A 17,100-nucleotide genomic window follows, 5' to 3' on the forward strand; every position below is an offset into this window, starting at 1 on the left:
ATCTAAACATTTCTAAGAAAAATCCCGCTAAACAGATGTGTCTTATCTTTTAGATCTTGACAAAGAATCATCTCATTTGAACCTACTTAGTTTTGTAAAGGGATGTGATGACAAGAAATTATAATAATAACAATAGCATGAATCTTTAACATCATAACACAAAAAGCTCCAATATAAAGAGTCTCATTAAGCAATATCATGATTAATAACAGGACAAATATAAGATGTATGGTCTTCTTCTAAGCAAAATAGATGAGAAACAAGCAAACACATTAAGTGTATATAAAACCAAAAAAAAAAAAAAAAATCAAGGTAGAGTAATCATTTAAGCTTCAAACTAGAGAAGATAATATCATACCTGATCTTTAGCTGCTAAAAATCGACACTAGTCCCCGGAATAAGAGATGCGGATATGAAATGCAAAGCTTGAGTTGTACTATGATATTTCTACACGCCATAGGTAGGCAAATTATGTAACGGCATGAAAATGGAGTGTTGAATTTTTAAAGTCTTAAAACAAACCTGCATGGAAATGGAGGGTTTTTTTTTTGTATTTTAATATATACATTCATCATTTCATAATAGCTGTTTTATTTTTAATTCAAGAAAAGCATTGAGTCAAGAATATAGCTTACATTACAAGGAATTTTTTTTTTGTTTTCTAAGCTTAGTCAAACAAAATGTAAAAAACATCCATCAACATGCCTTTGATAATCCCTTTCCCAAACCTTTCACACTAAACAACCCAATAACTGCCTAAACAGTACGTCATTCAAGATGCCTTTGAAGTACCCCTTTGAAGTACCCGGAACAATCAAGTCATTCAAGAAATGCCTTCCCATGAACTCCTTTTCCATGAACTCTCTGATCACATTCTCGAATACGATTTGAGTCCGACCACCTTTTTCGCATCAGTCTCAGTTTCACTTTTACCAACGGAAGATCTTTTGCGCTCGCTGATCTCTCTCTCCAACGCTTCTACCCTCTCCACCAATGCCTTCTCATCCACCGTCGGATCGCTCTCATTGTTGATCTTCTCCGATTTGTTCGTGTCGCGAAGTGATTTTTTAAGAATTCTGTAAGCTGAGTTTCCACCTGAAAAAATATAAAATAACAACGTACTACATTATACCATTCTTTGCCAAAAATATTAGTTTAGGTACCTAAAAGTCCAAGAATTTTTTTTTTTTTTTTATTGTTTTCTCTGAACAATAGATTAGTACACAATGCCACTAAGACCGCAAAATTAAGATTATGGATTAATCTAAACGAAATCCAACTTACATACCATTTCTTTAATCTTTTAAGAGCTTGTTAATAGCTGGAATATATGATTCGAAAAACAAAATGTAGAATCCCTACTATTTTCCTTTTACTTCTATTATTGAAGGTAAAATATCTCTTTTGTAGTGTCTGCCCTCTCACTCTTTACTAATTTTTTGTTTTACCTCAAATTTTTCTCGATTTATACAAACCAACCAAACATAAATTTTTTATTTTTTCCACAATCCGTTTTCAACTTTTTTTGGTTTCCATCGTAAAAACTGGGTTTCATAAATAACCTAAAACAATTTTCACCGGGAATACCATAATCTTCCATTGTTGATTGAGTAAATAAAAAAATAAATAATAATAACAATAATAATCTCGAAATCAGAAAGATGAGATGAGATTTGCCTGGGACGAGCTTAACGCCTTCCTCGGCGGAGTATATGGCGAGGCTTTTGGCGAATGGGCCGATCTTGGAACGGGCTTCTTCGGTGGGCCAGTACCAGCCCAGTAGCTTTCCGGCGTTGTCTTTGACGGAGCAGACGGTTGCTTTGGTGTAGCCGTACGAAGAGAAGCACAGGGACTTGACGGACGTTAGATCCGGCGAGTTCCGTCCGACTGACTCGCCCGCCCAGGAGACGTATTCCCAAACGCCCATTTTTTTTTTTTTTTTTTTGGGGTCTCTCTGACTGTCGACTCCAAAAAGTGCTTCGAAAACTAAAGCGACAATTGCTCGTTGAGTGAACCAGCCTTTTGGGGGTCTCTCTCTCTTGGTATTTCAACTCCAAAAGTGAGTGGAACTTGAACAGACTTTTTTTTTTTTTTTTTTTTTTTTGTCACAGGAGTTTTATTTTTTTTACTTAAATTATTTATTTTTATTCATATAAATGTTTTCATATAGAATCCTTTTTTGTTGCAAAAAATAAAATAAAAAAGTATTTAGCGATCCAAAATAAGTTAAGAGAAGCAATTATCAACATTTATCAACTAAACCTGGCATTCGGAAACGTAAGAGACGGAAGGAAGGATTTTCGAGTCGTGTTTTTGCCTGACGGAATTTTCGAGTTCCGTGTAGCACGAAAATGACATAACGATTTCTGAAGACAGATGGAAGTGGCAGAGGAAGAAGACGGAAGACTTGGCTTCCGCTAGCGCATCGCAGGTTTGGTTTTAATTTTTTTATTATTATTATTAAATTTGGGTCGTTGGATGTAAAATTTAACGACCCAGATAGCGTCTGCCATTAAAGGACTGTAACAATGCGACTAACGTAAGGCTGGAAATTCTGTCGTTAACGTTCGGAAATTTCCGTTTTAGTCCGAGCCGAAAAGGTTCGTCATCGAAAATGGTATTTCTGGTACCATCCGATAATCATAATGATTATCAACCTAGACTAATATCTAAGTTGTTTTCCTAAAAGCTGGCTTTTTACAAAATACTATGATAATTTTAAATCTTTCGTAAATAATTTTTCTTAAGAAAATTTTTTAGACAATCTGGAATTATTCTAAAAAAGTTGTAAAGATGAGAAGGGAAAAAAAACTAATTTAAACTATAAACATAAACAAAATAATAAAAATCAAGTCAATAAAAATAAGAATTCTAAAACCAATAACAAGAAGAAAAAAAATACTATAACAAAGAGAAGTTATGAATATATATATATATATATATATATATATATATATATATATATATATTTCATGGGAAAAATTATATAACACCCGAAGTTTAGTTATTAATAAAATAGTCAAAGTTACATCATCAAATATTTTTTTACAATGTATTGACGATTTATATACACGCTTTTAAAATTGGGCACTATAGTCAACTAGCCATTTTGAAACGTTATAATTTTAATATGGCTAACGTTTTGAAAGTTTTAATTAACTAGGCATGCCATTTAGCCTTTTACACAAATACCCTTAGCAATTTATTTTCTTAAATTAAAAAAAAAAGTAATTAGAGTCCCCACAAATAAAATAACTACTTCCTTATATACACGCAATTAATTTTTTTTCCAAAAAACAAACAGGTACGCCAAAAAAAAGGATTATTATTACACCAAATTTTGAAAACGCATAAATTTATTAATGAAAATTTACGATAATTCAAAAGTTAAAAAAAAAGACCTAATAAAACATACAAAATTTGTGCCTATTAACGAAAATTAATTAACGATTAAAAAAAATCTGAAACCATATAAAATCAGCCCATATCAATGATAACTAACAAAAATTTACTGATAAATATTAACGATTATTAATTACACGATAAGGCAAATTGCAAAAAGTAATATTACGGTGATATACCTTTTTTCATATCTACCTTTTTCTTTTCATTTGCACATTCCAAAACAAAAACAAAAATAGTTCAGTGATAATGGCTGTGTTTTGTTGAGATTAAAAAGTCCTGTTTTTCTTTAGAATAAACTAAACTGTTTATTTGGTGTTTGGCAAAACTGTTTTTACAAAAAAACTTCAAAAGCGATTTTAGATTTTGTACATGAGTTGGAAAAGCTAGGATTCCTAGTTTTTTGAAAAAGTGTTTTTAAATTTACTATACAAATTACTGTAATATCATCATACAGGAGACAGAAGAGAGTTTTTTTTAAGAACACGTTTATTTTAGTCTTTTTGCTATAATATATTTATTTTACCAAACGCTAAATCAACTTTTGTTATCAGCAACAATTGTTTTATAAACAGTTTACCAAGCACCTGTCAGCTTAAAAAAAAACTGAATCTAAAAGCACTTTTTAAAAAAAAAAAAAAAAAAAGCTATACCAAACGATGTCAAAGTAATCGATAATGATATTACCAAAAAGCAATAACAAATTCCTACTTCTGTGTTCATTTGTTATTACTTGACTACAGTTATCAATCCTAACTTTAATGAAAATAGCTTATTCATCGCATCTTCATCGCCGTTCATATCTTATTCAATAACGAAATAATTGAATCAGAAATAACAATCAAGTTTCATAAGAAACAAACACATCGAGCAATATAGCGATTTTCAGGAATAAAATAAAAAGAGAGAGCAAATACCTTGATTGAAATGAAATTCATCTGTTTTAAGTGGCTTAGTTGGTTATAATTTTTTTTTAAAATTTAATAAAAAAAAAATAGATATACCATTGAAAAGTACTTTCATATTTTGTTTATTTTACAAATTCATTAATATCAATTGATTATTTAGCATTTCACGCATTAAATTTGAAAAGAAGGTATTGTAAGTAAATTTGTAAAATGCTCCGTTCCACCTTTGATTACAAATTTTCCGCTCAACCTTTATTAAATGTTATTTGAATTAATGGTAAATTAAAGTGAAGTGCTACGTTCCACCTTTTTATAAAAGGGTCACATTTATACTTTTAATTTACCATTAATAACAAAATTATACTTTTTTTTTTTTTTACTTTTTCACGTGGTAGAAGAATTCGGAGGCCGAGGAACTGTCGTGAGGGCTTCGTTCGAGGTGAAATGCAAAGATATAATTTCTACTCAATTTTAACTTGTTAAAGGTAATATCAAGAAAAAAAAAAAAGCTAATTATTAGGTATATGTATGGTGCGATTTTGAATTCAGTGTATACTTTTGTTGCTGATCGTAAATATTATGAATTGAGAATACAAACGTCATATTTCTGAAAGAGTAAAACATAACATTTCACTTAAACAAACATGTGATATATATATATATATATATTAAGTCAAGAATTTTTTATCAAATTTTTTAACCAAACAGTTAATAGAATATGATCGATTTTTCCGACTAATTTTAATGGCCGGTTAAAATTAAGGAAAAATGGTATGAAATAACCAATTCAAACTATAAGTATTTATTAAGTCACACGTAGACGTAATATAGACGGTTACAAAAGTCTACGTTGAAAATTAGGGCAAAAAATGAAACTAATAAAGTCAAGAATATTCTGTACAATTGAAATTGATCCAAAGAAAATATCATCCCAAAAACTATAGAAATTATCGAGTAGTGTACCGTTGAATACTGTTTTTTTTTTTTTTTGCTTGGATACTGTTGAGTATTGATTGTACATCAGCTTTCTCTAATATTGTTGAGAGGTTCTGTTTCGTTTTTCGTTTATAATTATTATCATTTTTGTTTGTCTTGTACTGTGAAGAAGACACGGTTTCTTTTGCTCCACCCATTTGATGATACAAAATATCAAGTGACAAGTTCGCTTTTGATCACATATATCAATATTGTTGTCACTGAAACTTGAGTTATTACGATCGGAACACAATGGTAGAGACGTTGTTAAGTCCCGTAATTGAGAAACTGATTGATCTTGTGATTGAAGAAGCCGAGTCTTTGAAAGGAGTTCACAAGCAAGTCAAGAGTCTTCAAAAGGAGTTGGAGATCATCGAGCCTCTTCTTCACGACGCCGAAGCCAAGTCCGCCAGAGGAGAACTCGGCGACGCCTCCAAAGTGTGGATGAGACAGCTCAGAGAGGAAGCGGAACGCATTGAAGACGTCGTCGACGAATATACTTACTATGCCGAGCTGCACCGTCAAAGTCAAGATGGTTTTTTCGGGTCTCTACGCAAAGCAAGTCATTGTGTCAAGACCTACAAAACTCGGCGCGAGTTAGCTTCCGAGATCCGGGATGTTAAACGGTCACTACGCGAGATCAAGGAGAGAGGTTTGAGTTATGGGCTGAGACCCTTCGAGCAAGGCGGTTCGAGTAGTGGCGGCGGGGAAGGAAATTCACGTATCGACCCTCGTATCGGTTCTCTCTTCGTTGATGACGATGAGCTTGTTGGCGTCGAACCTATGTCAAAGAAGCTTGTGAGCATTTTAACGGAACGGTTCTTTGACCGTACGGTGGTCGCACTTGTGGGAGAAGGTGGGATCGGAAAAACTACTCTCGCCAGGAAAGTGTACAACGATGTTGTGGAGAAAGGAAGCTTCGAAATTCATGTTTGGATCACCGTGTCCCAATCCTACGACATCGACAAGGTACTCAAGATTCTTATTGCAAAGATCTGCCCATCCGGGGTAGAGCTCGTAGCCGTTGAAGAAGCCTTCGCTCTATTGAGAAGCTCTCTGCAGACGAAGAGGTACGTGATCGTTTTCGACGATGTTTGGCAAAATGATTTCTGGAGTGTCGTAAAATACGTGTTTCCTAGTGTCAGCAATGGTAGTAGGATAGTTGTCACGACTCGTAAAGCTACGGTTGTAGAGTCGTTTCGCTCCCCATTATGTAGAGTGGTCGTCAAGGAGCTAAAGACTTGGCCCACAGAACAAGCATGGGAGCTTTTTTGTAAAAAAGCATTTCCACTCTCGAGTTGTCCACCCGAGTTGGAAAAGTTGTCTCGAAAAATCCTAAGTAAATGCCAAGGATTGCCACTAGCTATTGTTGCCGTTGCCGGCTTATTGACAAGAAAGGAGAATTCTAGTTTAGAATGGCAAAGAGTACTTGATAGTCTCAATTACGAATTTAAAGAACACCGTGAGCTCTCAAGTGTTTCAAAAGTTCTCTTGCTCAGTTATCACGATTTGCCATACAATCTTAGAATATGCTTCTTGTATTTTGGTGTTTTTCCAGAAGATTCTTTGGTTTTCGAAGGACGGTTGACAAAAATTTGGATTGCGGAAGGCTTTATTGAATTAAGAAATGACAAGACATTGGAACAAATAGCTAACGAGTACTTGTCTGAGCTTATTAGTAGAAACTTGGTTTCATTTGAGTTACGCTATGGTATCTATAGATTTTGTAGAGTGCATGATTTGATACGAGAAATAATCCAAAAAGGAGTGAGTGATTTGTGTTTTTATCAACTGTTTGACAAAAATAGGCCGAACGTCAAGGAGACGGGTCGGCGCTTGGTAATTTACAATACTACAAAAAATGTTTTGGAAAGTGTTTGTGATTTGAAGCTTCGCTCAATTATTCTCGTCAACACTAGCCACGTGTCAAATTCTTTTGTAGCTGGTTTGTTCAAGAAATGTAAGCTATTGCGAGTGGTTGATTTCAAAGAAACTCTTGTTAATAATGTGTCAGATATAGGGAATTTGTTACATCTGAGGTACTTAAATCTGAGAGGCTCAAAGGTAAAAACTCTCCCAAAGTCCATTGGAAACTTGTGTAATCTACAAACATTGGATGTCAGTGATACCTTAGTGCGAGAGCTTCCACGGGAGATCAACAAACTACACAAGTTGCGTCACCTTTTATGTGGCACTTTTGATCTAGCGATAAAATTTAGCGTAAAATCACATACGGGTGTGACGATGCATGAAGGGTTTGGTATGTTGGAGGAGTTACAAACACTTGGTACCGTGGAAGCTCGTTCAGGCGATATTAGTTTCATGAAAGAGCTACAAAGGTTGAGTAAATTGAAAATTCTTGGCGTTTCGAAAGTGAGTGCGAAGATGTTTAAAGCCCTTGGGAAGTCTATAGAGAAAATGAAGGAACTTGAACAATTATTTCTAGCTTCCATCGATAACGAAGAGGTTTTAGATCTAGAGTTCCTCTCATCTCCTCCTCTCTTTTTGCTGTACTTGCAACTGAATTGTCGACTACGAAAATTTCCGGCTTGGGTGTCTCAACTTCATAGTTTGCAAGGTCTAGAGTTAAATTTCTTGAGGTTAGTCGAAGAGCCGCTGAAACACCTCAAATCCTTGCACAACTTAGCGTTCCTTCGCTTGTACGAGGCATACGACGGAGAGGAATTACAGTTTGAGAAAGCTAGTTTTCCGAAGCTGAAAAAGCTCTGCATAAGCCGTTTGGAAAGACTAAAAGTGATCAAGATCGAAAGAGGAGCGTTGGTTCTTCTCGAGGAGTTACACATCGGGCGTTCCCCGCTGATTAAGGAAATGCCGTTTAATCTTCGACACCTAAAAAACCTCAAACTCCTCAAGTTTTATGATATGCCAATGGAATTCGCGAATTCTCTACGGCCCGATGGAGGCTCAGAATACTTCAAAATTCAGCACATATCTTCTGTTGTCTTTAAATATGGAAAAGGAAGTATGTGCTCTATTGAATCTTTTGAGGTTGAAAGGTCAGAGATTTTGCAGCATCAAGCAGAACAACAGTAAGCAATGTTTCAACCTTTTAAAATATACTCTTGAGATTTCAAGCTCTTTGAACTGACCTTAATCTCATCAATTTCTCACAGGGAAAGTGGACTGCATTTCTTGAGCTCGGTTACGTCTCATCATCTTTCAGCTTTATGATATATATAGATATGTGTGTGTGTGCGCGTGCGCGTACGCGCAATTTATGAGATTAAAAACTAATAAGGTATGTTTACTTAATGGCTTTCTAATGAATCTTACAAGCCTTGTAGAAATGAAATTATGATGATTGTCAATTTCAATTTTCTTGAGTTGAAACGTGATCTCGATATTCCATCTTGATTTCTATTTTAGGGAACATGAAAAGAAACGGGACGGCGTGTCAAATCGGGGTGCTTGGAGGTACAAACGTTTTGTAGTAGGAGTTCTCTCAGATGTTTTAGATTTTTATTTTTTTCGTTCTTCTCTTCTCAACTCCAGCTTTGAACAATGTTAGTTAGGAGAAAATAAATTAAAAATCTTACCATCTCATTATAGAATCCCAGTTCATGTTTTATCGGCCACCTAAAATCAAGGAAACCAATCTCTGATATTTTGGTCAAGATATCCGAAGATTATGTTCGTAATGTGTCACTGTTGATAAATGTTTTCAGGAGACCTCCAAAGGAGTTGTATATATAATTACATATCATGCAATTTTCATTAAAACAAAATAGGAAAAAGTATATTAGTCCTCATTGTATCGACAGTAGGAATCAAATTTATATGTAGATATATGTGTATATACATACATAATCACTCAATAAATAATGTATTTTATTTATTTATTTGTTATAAGGTCATTTGGTCCAATTTTTATTTATTTATTTTTAGTATGGATAATCGTATGTTAGAACATATTTTGAAGTTCTTATTTATTTTGCGGTCGTAAAATTGTCGAAAATTTTCAATGAATTGTTTGAAACAAACAAAATTTTCAAAGAATTTTTCAGAATTCGTTGAAGATTTATTAACATTCATGTCAACAAAAAGACGAAATGTCAATAAATCTTAAAACGAATTTTCAAATTATTCAAACCATTTTTTTTTAGATTTCTCAAATTTTCCTTTTTTTTAATTATAATTTCACATTACAAACAAAAAATGATCCCTAACTTTACTTTTGTGATCATTAAGTAAAGAAATAAAAAAATAATTTTTCATTAAAGGTATTTTTATACCAACACATATAAAAATGTCATACTTTTAAATTTATTTTGATTTATTGGATTTTGATCTTAAAGTATTGAAAATGTCATAATATAATAATAATCCTTTTTTGTTATTCCGGTTCCAATAAAAGACAATTTTCATGTCCATTTCTGTTTGTATGTTCCAAAGTTCCAGAAATTATAGTCCAACACAGTAAGACTTAAGAGGATTTTTTTCACCGCCTCAACATCACTTGAGTTACTGCAATTTTTGAGAATTTAAAAGAATGTCACAACGAGACGAGTCGTTCAATGGTTACATATTGTTGTATTAAAAATTTATTTACTATTTTGGATTTTTGTTGTTTACCGTTTCATTGATTAGGAAAATTATCTATATCTATAATTGTTTACGGTTTGAAAAAACGCCAATTTGGAAAGGATTTCAAAACTAGCCATTACTTTAAAATGTTACACTTTAATACTATTTATGTAATTTTCCCACTATTTTCACATGCCTTCTCCACAAGTCACTGAAGAGCGGATAACACGATTATTTTAACATGCCGTTCTCCACAAGTCACTGAGAGCGGAAAACACCGCAGTTTTTATTTATGAACCATTAAGTTACTTGAAGTCCTAAATTATTTATAACTTTCTTTCATGTATACATTATATATATATTAGGGGGGTGTACACGGTCCGATCCGATCTAAAACCGATCTAAAAATCAAACCGAACTGGTTTAAACGGTTTTAAAAAAAATCAAACCGTACCGAACCAAATAAGAAAAAAAAAACAAGACCGGATCGAACCGGTTAAAACGGTCCGGTCCGGTTTAAACTGTTTTAAACCGTTTAAATCGTTTTAAACCGAACCGTTAGACCGTTTTATTTTCGCCTATTTTTTATTTTTATTTTTCTTAAATAATAACCGGTCCGGTTTTCTTTTAGACCGTTTTGGATCGTTTTAGACCGGACCGTTTTAGACATATTTTTTTATTAATTTTTTTTATTTAAATACTAACCGGTCCGGTCCGATCTAAACCGCAGTTTAGACTTTTTAGACCGGACCGGACCGTTTAATTGTTTAAACCGGACCGGACCGGACCGGTGAAATTTTAAACCGTTTAAAACCGAACCAACGGTCTAAAAACCAACGGTTTGGTCCGGTTTACGGTTTTACCGGTTTTTTTGCGTCGCAAGTATTTTATATATTGACTTTTGTTTACGCCTTGCGAATTGCGATACTAAGCCATATCGCCTCCACACTCATTTACCGTACACTAAAACCTTGGTTCTAAGATAGCAAAATAGCATATAAAAAAATTAGGTTCCAATAGCAAAAACAAGAACTAGGGCTACACTAAACCACATTTTCCAAAGCCAATGTTTCATTAAATATACTCTTTTTTACTATTACTTTTTTACAATGCTACTATATACATCATCATCATCATATTTTGCAGTATATATGAACGCTACACCATTTAACATGTCTTTTGACAGTAGTCCAAAAGAGTAAGCAAAACAGCCATAGCACAAAATTTCAGAACCAAAGTATTTGATCAATCTGATTTAGAAACTGACCACAAATTAAGGGTCGGTTCAAATAGACAGCCCGGCAAAAAGCAGTTCCAACTCCTCATCCTGCGATGTACTTCTCTGTGCTCATCCAAAAAACAACAAATGTTAATTTGAGCTATAAATGTAAATAAATAAATAAAGAATCAATTTGTGAAAGTTCAAGTGGACCGGAAGAATCTCCAAAGGACCTAAATGCAAAATTATGGAGCCTATTTGGTGGAGTACACAATGAAGATATTACGCAAGGACTTCGCTCGGATCAACCTAATTTTATATTACAAGACAGTTTAGTGAGGAGATTTCATAATTTTTTTTTACGTGTTTTGGTCGTCCTAACTTTGTTAAACTCTTTTGGGGTTTTGGGCTGCCAGATTAGTAGCGAGTACATGAGTATTGTAAACTCGATTTTTTTAACCTCGCTCTGCTCATTATAGTGAAATTAGAGGCAATATAGACCTAGGTCTTCCATTTGAGAGTAAACCACTATGAATCTGTGTGAGCAGTAATTGATTTTGTAAGTCAAATTAAGGTCAATAATTCCAAGGCAAATTAAATCTGATACAATGATCCTATCATCAGATAAAATTAAATTAAATTTCCAAATCTAGAAGATCATTGAAAATCTAGTAATGTACCTGCATGGACATGAGTTCAAGAATCTTGTTGAGAACTCGGAGGCGGTGAGTCGCGTAAGTGCTGGTCTGAGGCAGTCTTTCCATTCTCTTCATCTCTCCGTGAACTGCCTCTATTTTCGATTCGGGCCCAATTCGAGCTCGGTCCTCCATAGCCACGTCAAGAGCGCTAATTCCAGTTGGGTTCTTCAGTGCATCCATATCTCATATACTAAGCCTAACCAAACATACAAGGACACAAAGATGTTAGGATTCGATTTCAACTCCGACCTAAAATCAGAAAACAAAACGCACAATTACGAAGAACAATAGCGCACACAGATTTATAGTTGTTCACTAGCGAAAGTTACCTTGCCGCTGCAGATTTATACTAAACCCAAATGTCAAGGATTTAATATGAATTAAAAGTTACAGCTTTTAGGATATTATTTCCCCTAACTAGCTCTAGGCTTGAACGACGAGTGAATGATTTTTCGCTAATAACATAAAAAAAAACCTTTTTTCTTCTCAAAAGCCCCCTTTTTTTTGTTCATATACCTTATGGAAACAAAGAATAAAAATAACCTATATCGATAGCTAGCCACGAGAGGAGATTTTACGAGAGCTGATTACAGCAAATTGGAACAGAACAAACGGAGAAGAATAACTTAGAATCAGTGATGAACAGAGAGAGAAACTTACAGGTTGGTTTCGAATAGGTGTTTCTGGAAACGACTCGAATCAATTCGCTGACGCGACACAGAGACTACGGAGAGCTCTTCTTATCCTGGGAAGAAACGCACCGTTTAGACCTTTGAATTATATAAATTTGACTTTGACTTAAAAGAACTATATATATATTAATATTTTTTTTTATTATTATTTAAAGGACTTAGACAAACATTCTAAGGAAAAGTTTATGAAATAAATGTAAATAATATCTAAATCACAAACAGAAAATTTGTTATTCTTTTTATGATAGATGTCATTGAGTTAGAAACTAATTTTTGTTTATGAAATGGTGTAAACCACATAAGATAATTAAGTCATTAGTCAAAATAAAGATTTAATATATTTATACTGTTAGAAAAAGGATTTTTACACCAATAATAATAACATGAGGTAGTCTTTTCAAATTCAAGTGAGTTTCCAAATGTGAGGTTTCTATTACTACTTCTTATGTTTATACAAAGACTCATACATCATTCGTATGAAAAAGCTCTCTATGTCTCTCTATTCTCTATCAAATAAACCAAAATCTCTCTCTCTCTCTCTCTCTCTCTCTCTCTCTCTCTCTCTCTCTCTCTCTCTCTCTCTTTGGGCAAGTATTAGGAAAAATCAAACCCTTCCATTGGTTCTGGACTCCATGGGACATAACAAGGAGATGAGGTTTGCACAAATTCTCATCATAATGGCACTTATATGATGAGAATGAAGAAGCAAAGAGTGGTAATTTATGCTACAAAGCTCAAATTTGCGAGAAAATCATGATTTTTGCTAGACCTTCCAAGGACAAGATCACCCAATAGAACGAATGTTCATAAACCTGTATTTTATGTTGTTTAAATATTGCGTTGTGTTTCTTCCTATACTACTAGGTATATACATGCAATTTAAGGTCAAAATCAAAATACAATGAAGTGTTAGCTACCCTTTATATCATGTGTGATTGCCACTTTATTTGAGTAACAAAATCTTGAGCTTCATGACAAGACTAATACGAAATCCAAAATTTTGTGACAGCAATGTCACGAAGCTTAATATTTTACGATAATGTTGTCACAAAAACCCAGAGTTCCTGATACAATACTCACACGATACATTTATGATGATCCGACGGTCCACTTACAAATATAGATTATGGGGGTCAATAAACTAATTTCAATAGATGTTTATTGGTTGGGATGTTGGCTTAAACTGGAAGTTGTTATAGATGCTATAACAAAATTGTTTCTTTTATGTTTCTATTCCAAAACTAATTCGCCGGGTTACAATGAGAAGATCCCAACTCAATAGTTTTGTCATGAGTTGGAAAGAGAATGTTTAGCTTTCACATAAATAGAAACCAATCATGAGAATATGATTTAACAATTAAACGTAGTGGATTAAGAAGAAGACAAGTCAATGATGCAAACTAATGCTTTGGAATTGGGCTATAATGTTTTCATTTTTTACTTGGTTAGAGACCCACCAAAGATACGAATACGTGATCAAATCCCATGTGGATGCACATGGACACCCAATAAGACACCTTTTTATTTTAATCTTTTTTTCAAACCCACTTATTAAGTGGATTTATAGACCCCCACCATTATTCCTCTTATCTACCAGTTTTTCCTTGGCTCGAATGAACGAAGGAATTAAAATCAATGGCCTTTTAAGGATTGGAAATATACATCAGTCCCCACAACAATCTCACATCAATAATAACATGCTTAGAGAACTCAAACTCCATAGAGATTGTTGTACATGCATGCATGTATAGCTAAATGTGTATATATATGCCGACGTGTAAATGACATGATATTTCCTTTGAGGAAATAAATGATGTGATTAAAGTTTAACACGTTGGATTCATTAAAACAAAAATAATCTAGATGACAATGAGAATAGGCGTGATTTGACGAATCATGTCGAGTCGAGGTGTAAAACAAAAAAAGTGTTTATTTATTACTATAAAAAAAGTTGAGCAAATTACTTCTACGAACAAGCTATATATTCATAGAGAACTGATATTCATATGTTAGACATTCTTACCCAATTAAAAATTAAGTGCTAAATTTAGTATAGAGTCATGTCGGATAGGAAATTTTCACCAAACACCAAATATATGGAATATATGTCAGAAGAAATTGCATTATTACTTAAAAATATGTTAATTTATTTCCTATTATTGTAACCTAAAAGCCAATTTGTTTGTATTATTCTTTTATTACTCAAAAGGAGTGGTTAGGTATCTAGCCTAAATTGGCCACCTCTTTTAAAATTTTAGTCCAACTATTATTTAAATTAGGTAACTAGCTCAATCCACTATCAAACAATATTATATTTCTATCTTACCCTTCATCAAATACACATCAAATTTTCGCATCCGACTCCAAATCCTTCAATCCTCCGATATTGCCTCCGAACTCTCCGTCGATTTCGAATCCTTCAATCCTCCGATATTGCGTCTGTCCTCTTTTTCCACCGCCAATTTTCTGATTTCGCCACTTCCGAAGTCGACGAAGTATCTCCGTTCTCAGACTTGGAAAAATGGTAAGTAAATATTATTTCCAATTCGATATATTAACCCATAGAACACCATAATTGAAACCCTACCCCGCATCTCCGATCAATTCTTTGTTAGATTAACTATAAAATATGGTAAATAATATTTTCAATTCGATTAACCCATAGAACACCATAACCGAAAACTCTGAAACTTTAATAGTAAATAATATTTACTGTCGGGCCATTCGATCGTAAATATTATTTACCATTCGAAAAAGCAAAATACTTGTCTCCGATTTGGCGAACGATTCCATGATTTAAATCTAATGATGAATAACTGGAAAAAATTTGGAATTAACAAACAAATAAGAACGACGTTTTAAGAAACCAAAGAACCTAAACACCTACACTAGACAAACATAAACTAAGAAAGATTAAATGACTAACCTAGACGAACATATAATATAAGAACAATAGAAGAACATCTACGAAATCGACGATCCTAAATATCTATTTTAAATGAGTCGTCGAATATCCTGGTTGCAATCGCATGATAATTTTAATGGTAAATAATATTTACAGTCTGACCATTCGATAATAAATATTATTTACCATTCGAAAAAACAAAATACATGTCTCTGATTTGGCAAACGATTCCATGATTCAAATCCGATGATGAATAAATGGAAAAAAAATCTGGAATTAACAAACAAATAAGAACGAAGTTTTATGAAACCAAGGGCAATTTTGGAAGTATGAGAAATATGAGTTATTTCCCTAAATAAATAGATAGTTGAGTTATAATTTAAAAGTCCCATCTATAAGTAGGCTATTTGTTTATAAACAATTTGGATTAGTTAATAATAAAACCATTTGGATTAGTTAATTAAAAAAAACCATTTGGGTTAGTTAATAAAAAAACAAAAATTGGCTGCTTAAGCCACAGAATGTGTAGCAATTTAAAATTGGCCAACATTTCGTTAATATGCTGTAAATAACCATATTGCTTACGTGGCAGCTTATTAATTAAATTAGGTTTACACTTTTGCCCTTATTTAATTCGCAGAAACCGAATAGGGAAGTTTTCAAATTTGAAATTTGAAATTTCCTGCAGATTTTGAAAATTAATAGCCCATTTATTGTTATGTTTTTGGAAGTTTTTAGCGTTGACTTTAGGTAATTAGTAGCTATTTTCGTGGTTAAACTCTATAAATATATTCTTCATTTATTGATATTATTTTGTCTTCCATATATTCATAATTTCCTGAATTTTCGTGCTCAAAATATTTCCAGAATTTTTTTCAGTTCAAATATACTGTAAATATACTGTAAATATACGGTAAATATGCTTTGTATTTACAGTGAATATACTGTAAATATGTTTTGTTTTTACAATGAATATACTATAAATAAGCTTCGTATTTACACGAATATACTGTAAATATGATTTCTATTTACACGAACATACTGAAAAAAAAAACTGTTCTTCGCGGAGTCCATAATATCGATCGGGACCTTTGGACGCAGATTCTTCTCTTCTCGGAAAATTCAAACAGGGAGCACGAGAGAAAAAAAAATCAATCTCTTGAATTCCGACGGTTCTCTTTGATGAATACCTTCTCAATTTGATGAATTTTCACGGGAAAAATCTTCTCAATTTGATGAATTCCGACGGTCCTCTTTGATTCCCGGCGACTCCCCGGTCCGAGAGCGCGCGGGTTTTGGGTCCGATCATGACGGGGTGTTTGGTGATGGTCCGGTCGAGCGTTCTCTTCTTCCTCGAGCTCTCACTCCCTCGATCTCTCTCTCTCTCTCTTGGCTCTCTTTCATCTTTTTTTTTTTTGAAAAACTATAAATGTGAGCGGTTGTGGTTAAGTGTGAACGCAGCTACACGTTTATAATTACCTCCTCGATATTCGCGAGCATTAATAACCAAATATTTGACTAGATTACGTGTAAATAGCCGATAGAAACTGAGCGGGAAAACAAAAGGGTAGTCTAGTCATATTTTGGCTGTAAATAAATCCTCCTGACTATTTACCATTTATTAACAAAATGTGGGCTAAAAATAAATTGCATATTTTCATGAGGCTATATAGCTTAATTACCCATAAAAAATGTAAATTGACAGCAATAATATCAATTACTTATCATGTACCAAAAATCACCTAAAATTTAAATA

General features: G+C 33.4%; 3 protein-coding genes across 6 annotated transcripts; 1 reads left to right on the forward strand and 2 right to left on the reverse strand.

Annotated features, from left to right (window-relative positions):
* Nucleotides 1-574: 574 nt before the first annotated feature.
* On the reverse strand, nt 575-2,085 carry LOC149398237 (uncharacterized). The gene is made up of 2 exons (XM_089615252.1): nt 1,678-2,085; nt 575-1,095 (listed from the first exon to the last, which is right to left on the reverse strand). Exons 1-2 carry the CDS (start codon nt 1,925-1,927, stop codon nt 869-871), a joined length of 477 nt encoding a protein of 158 aa, XP_089471378.1. The 5' UTR covers nt 1,928-2,085; the 3' UTR covers nt 575-868.
* Nucleotides 2,086-5,537: 3,452 nt separating this feature from the next.
* LOC149398238 (disease resistance protein RPM1-like) lies at nt 5,538-8,477 on the forward strand. The gene is made up of 4 exons (XM_089614520.1): nt 5,538-6,459; nt 6,844-6,943; nt 7,094-8,335; nt 8,420-8,477. The coding sequence occupies exons 1-4, from the start codon at nt 5,538-5,540 to the stop codon at nt 8,475-8,477; spliced, it is 2,322 nt and encodes a 773-aa protein (XP_089470646.1).
* Nucleotides 8,478-10,899: 2,422 nt separating this feature from the next.
* LOC149398239 (uncharacterized) lies at nt 10,900-12,485 on the reverse strand. 4 transcript variants are annotated; one of them, XM_089615520.1, is made up of 3 exons: nt 12,408-12,485; nt 11,730-11,943; nt 10,900-11,172 (listed from the first exon to the last, which is right to left on the reverse strand). In XM_089615520.1, exons 2-3 carry the CDS (start codon nt 11,925-11,927, stop codon nt 11,116-11,118), a joined length of 255 nt encoding a protein of 84 aa, XP_089471646.1. In that variant the 5' UTR covers nt 11,928-11,943; nt 12,408-12,485; the 3' UTR covers nt 10,900-11,115. The 4 variants fall into 4 exon arrangements, with proteins under 4 accessions (XP_089471646.1, XP_089471647.1, XP_089471649.1 ...); XM_089615521.1 differs by having other exon boundaries at nt 11,730-11,996; nt 12,408-12,480; XM_089615523.1 differs by lacking the exon at nt 12,408-12,485 and adding an exon at nt 12,339-12,357.
* Between the last annotated feature and the right edge of the window lie 4,615 nt (nt 12,486-17,100).

This window comes from Urtica dioica, chromosome 5 (genome assembly GCF_054948205.1).
Source record: "Urtica dioica subsp. dioica isolate 48M chromosome 5, U.dioica_male_clone48M_v1_H2, whole genome shotgun sequence".
In the NCBI taxonomy this organism is placed as follows: Eukaryota; Viridiplantae; Streptophyta; class Magnoliopsida; order Rosales; family Urticaceae; genus Urtica; species Urtica dioica.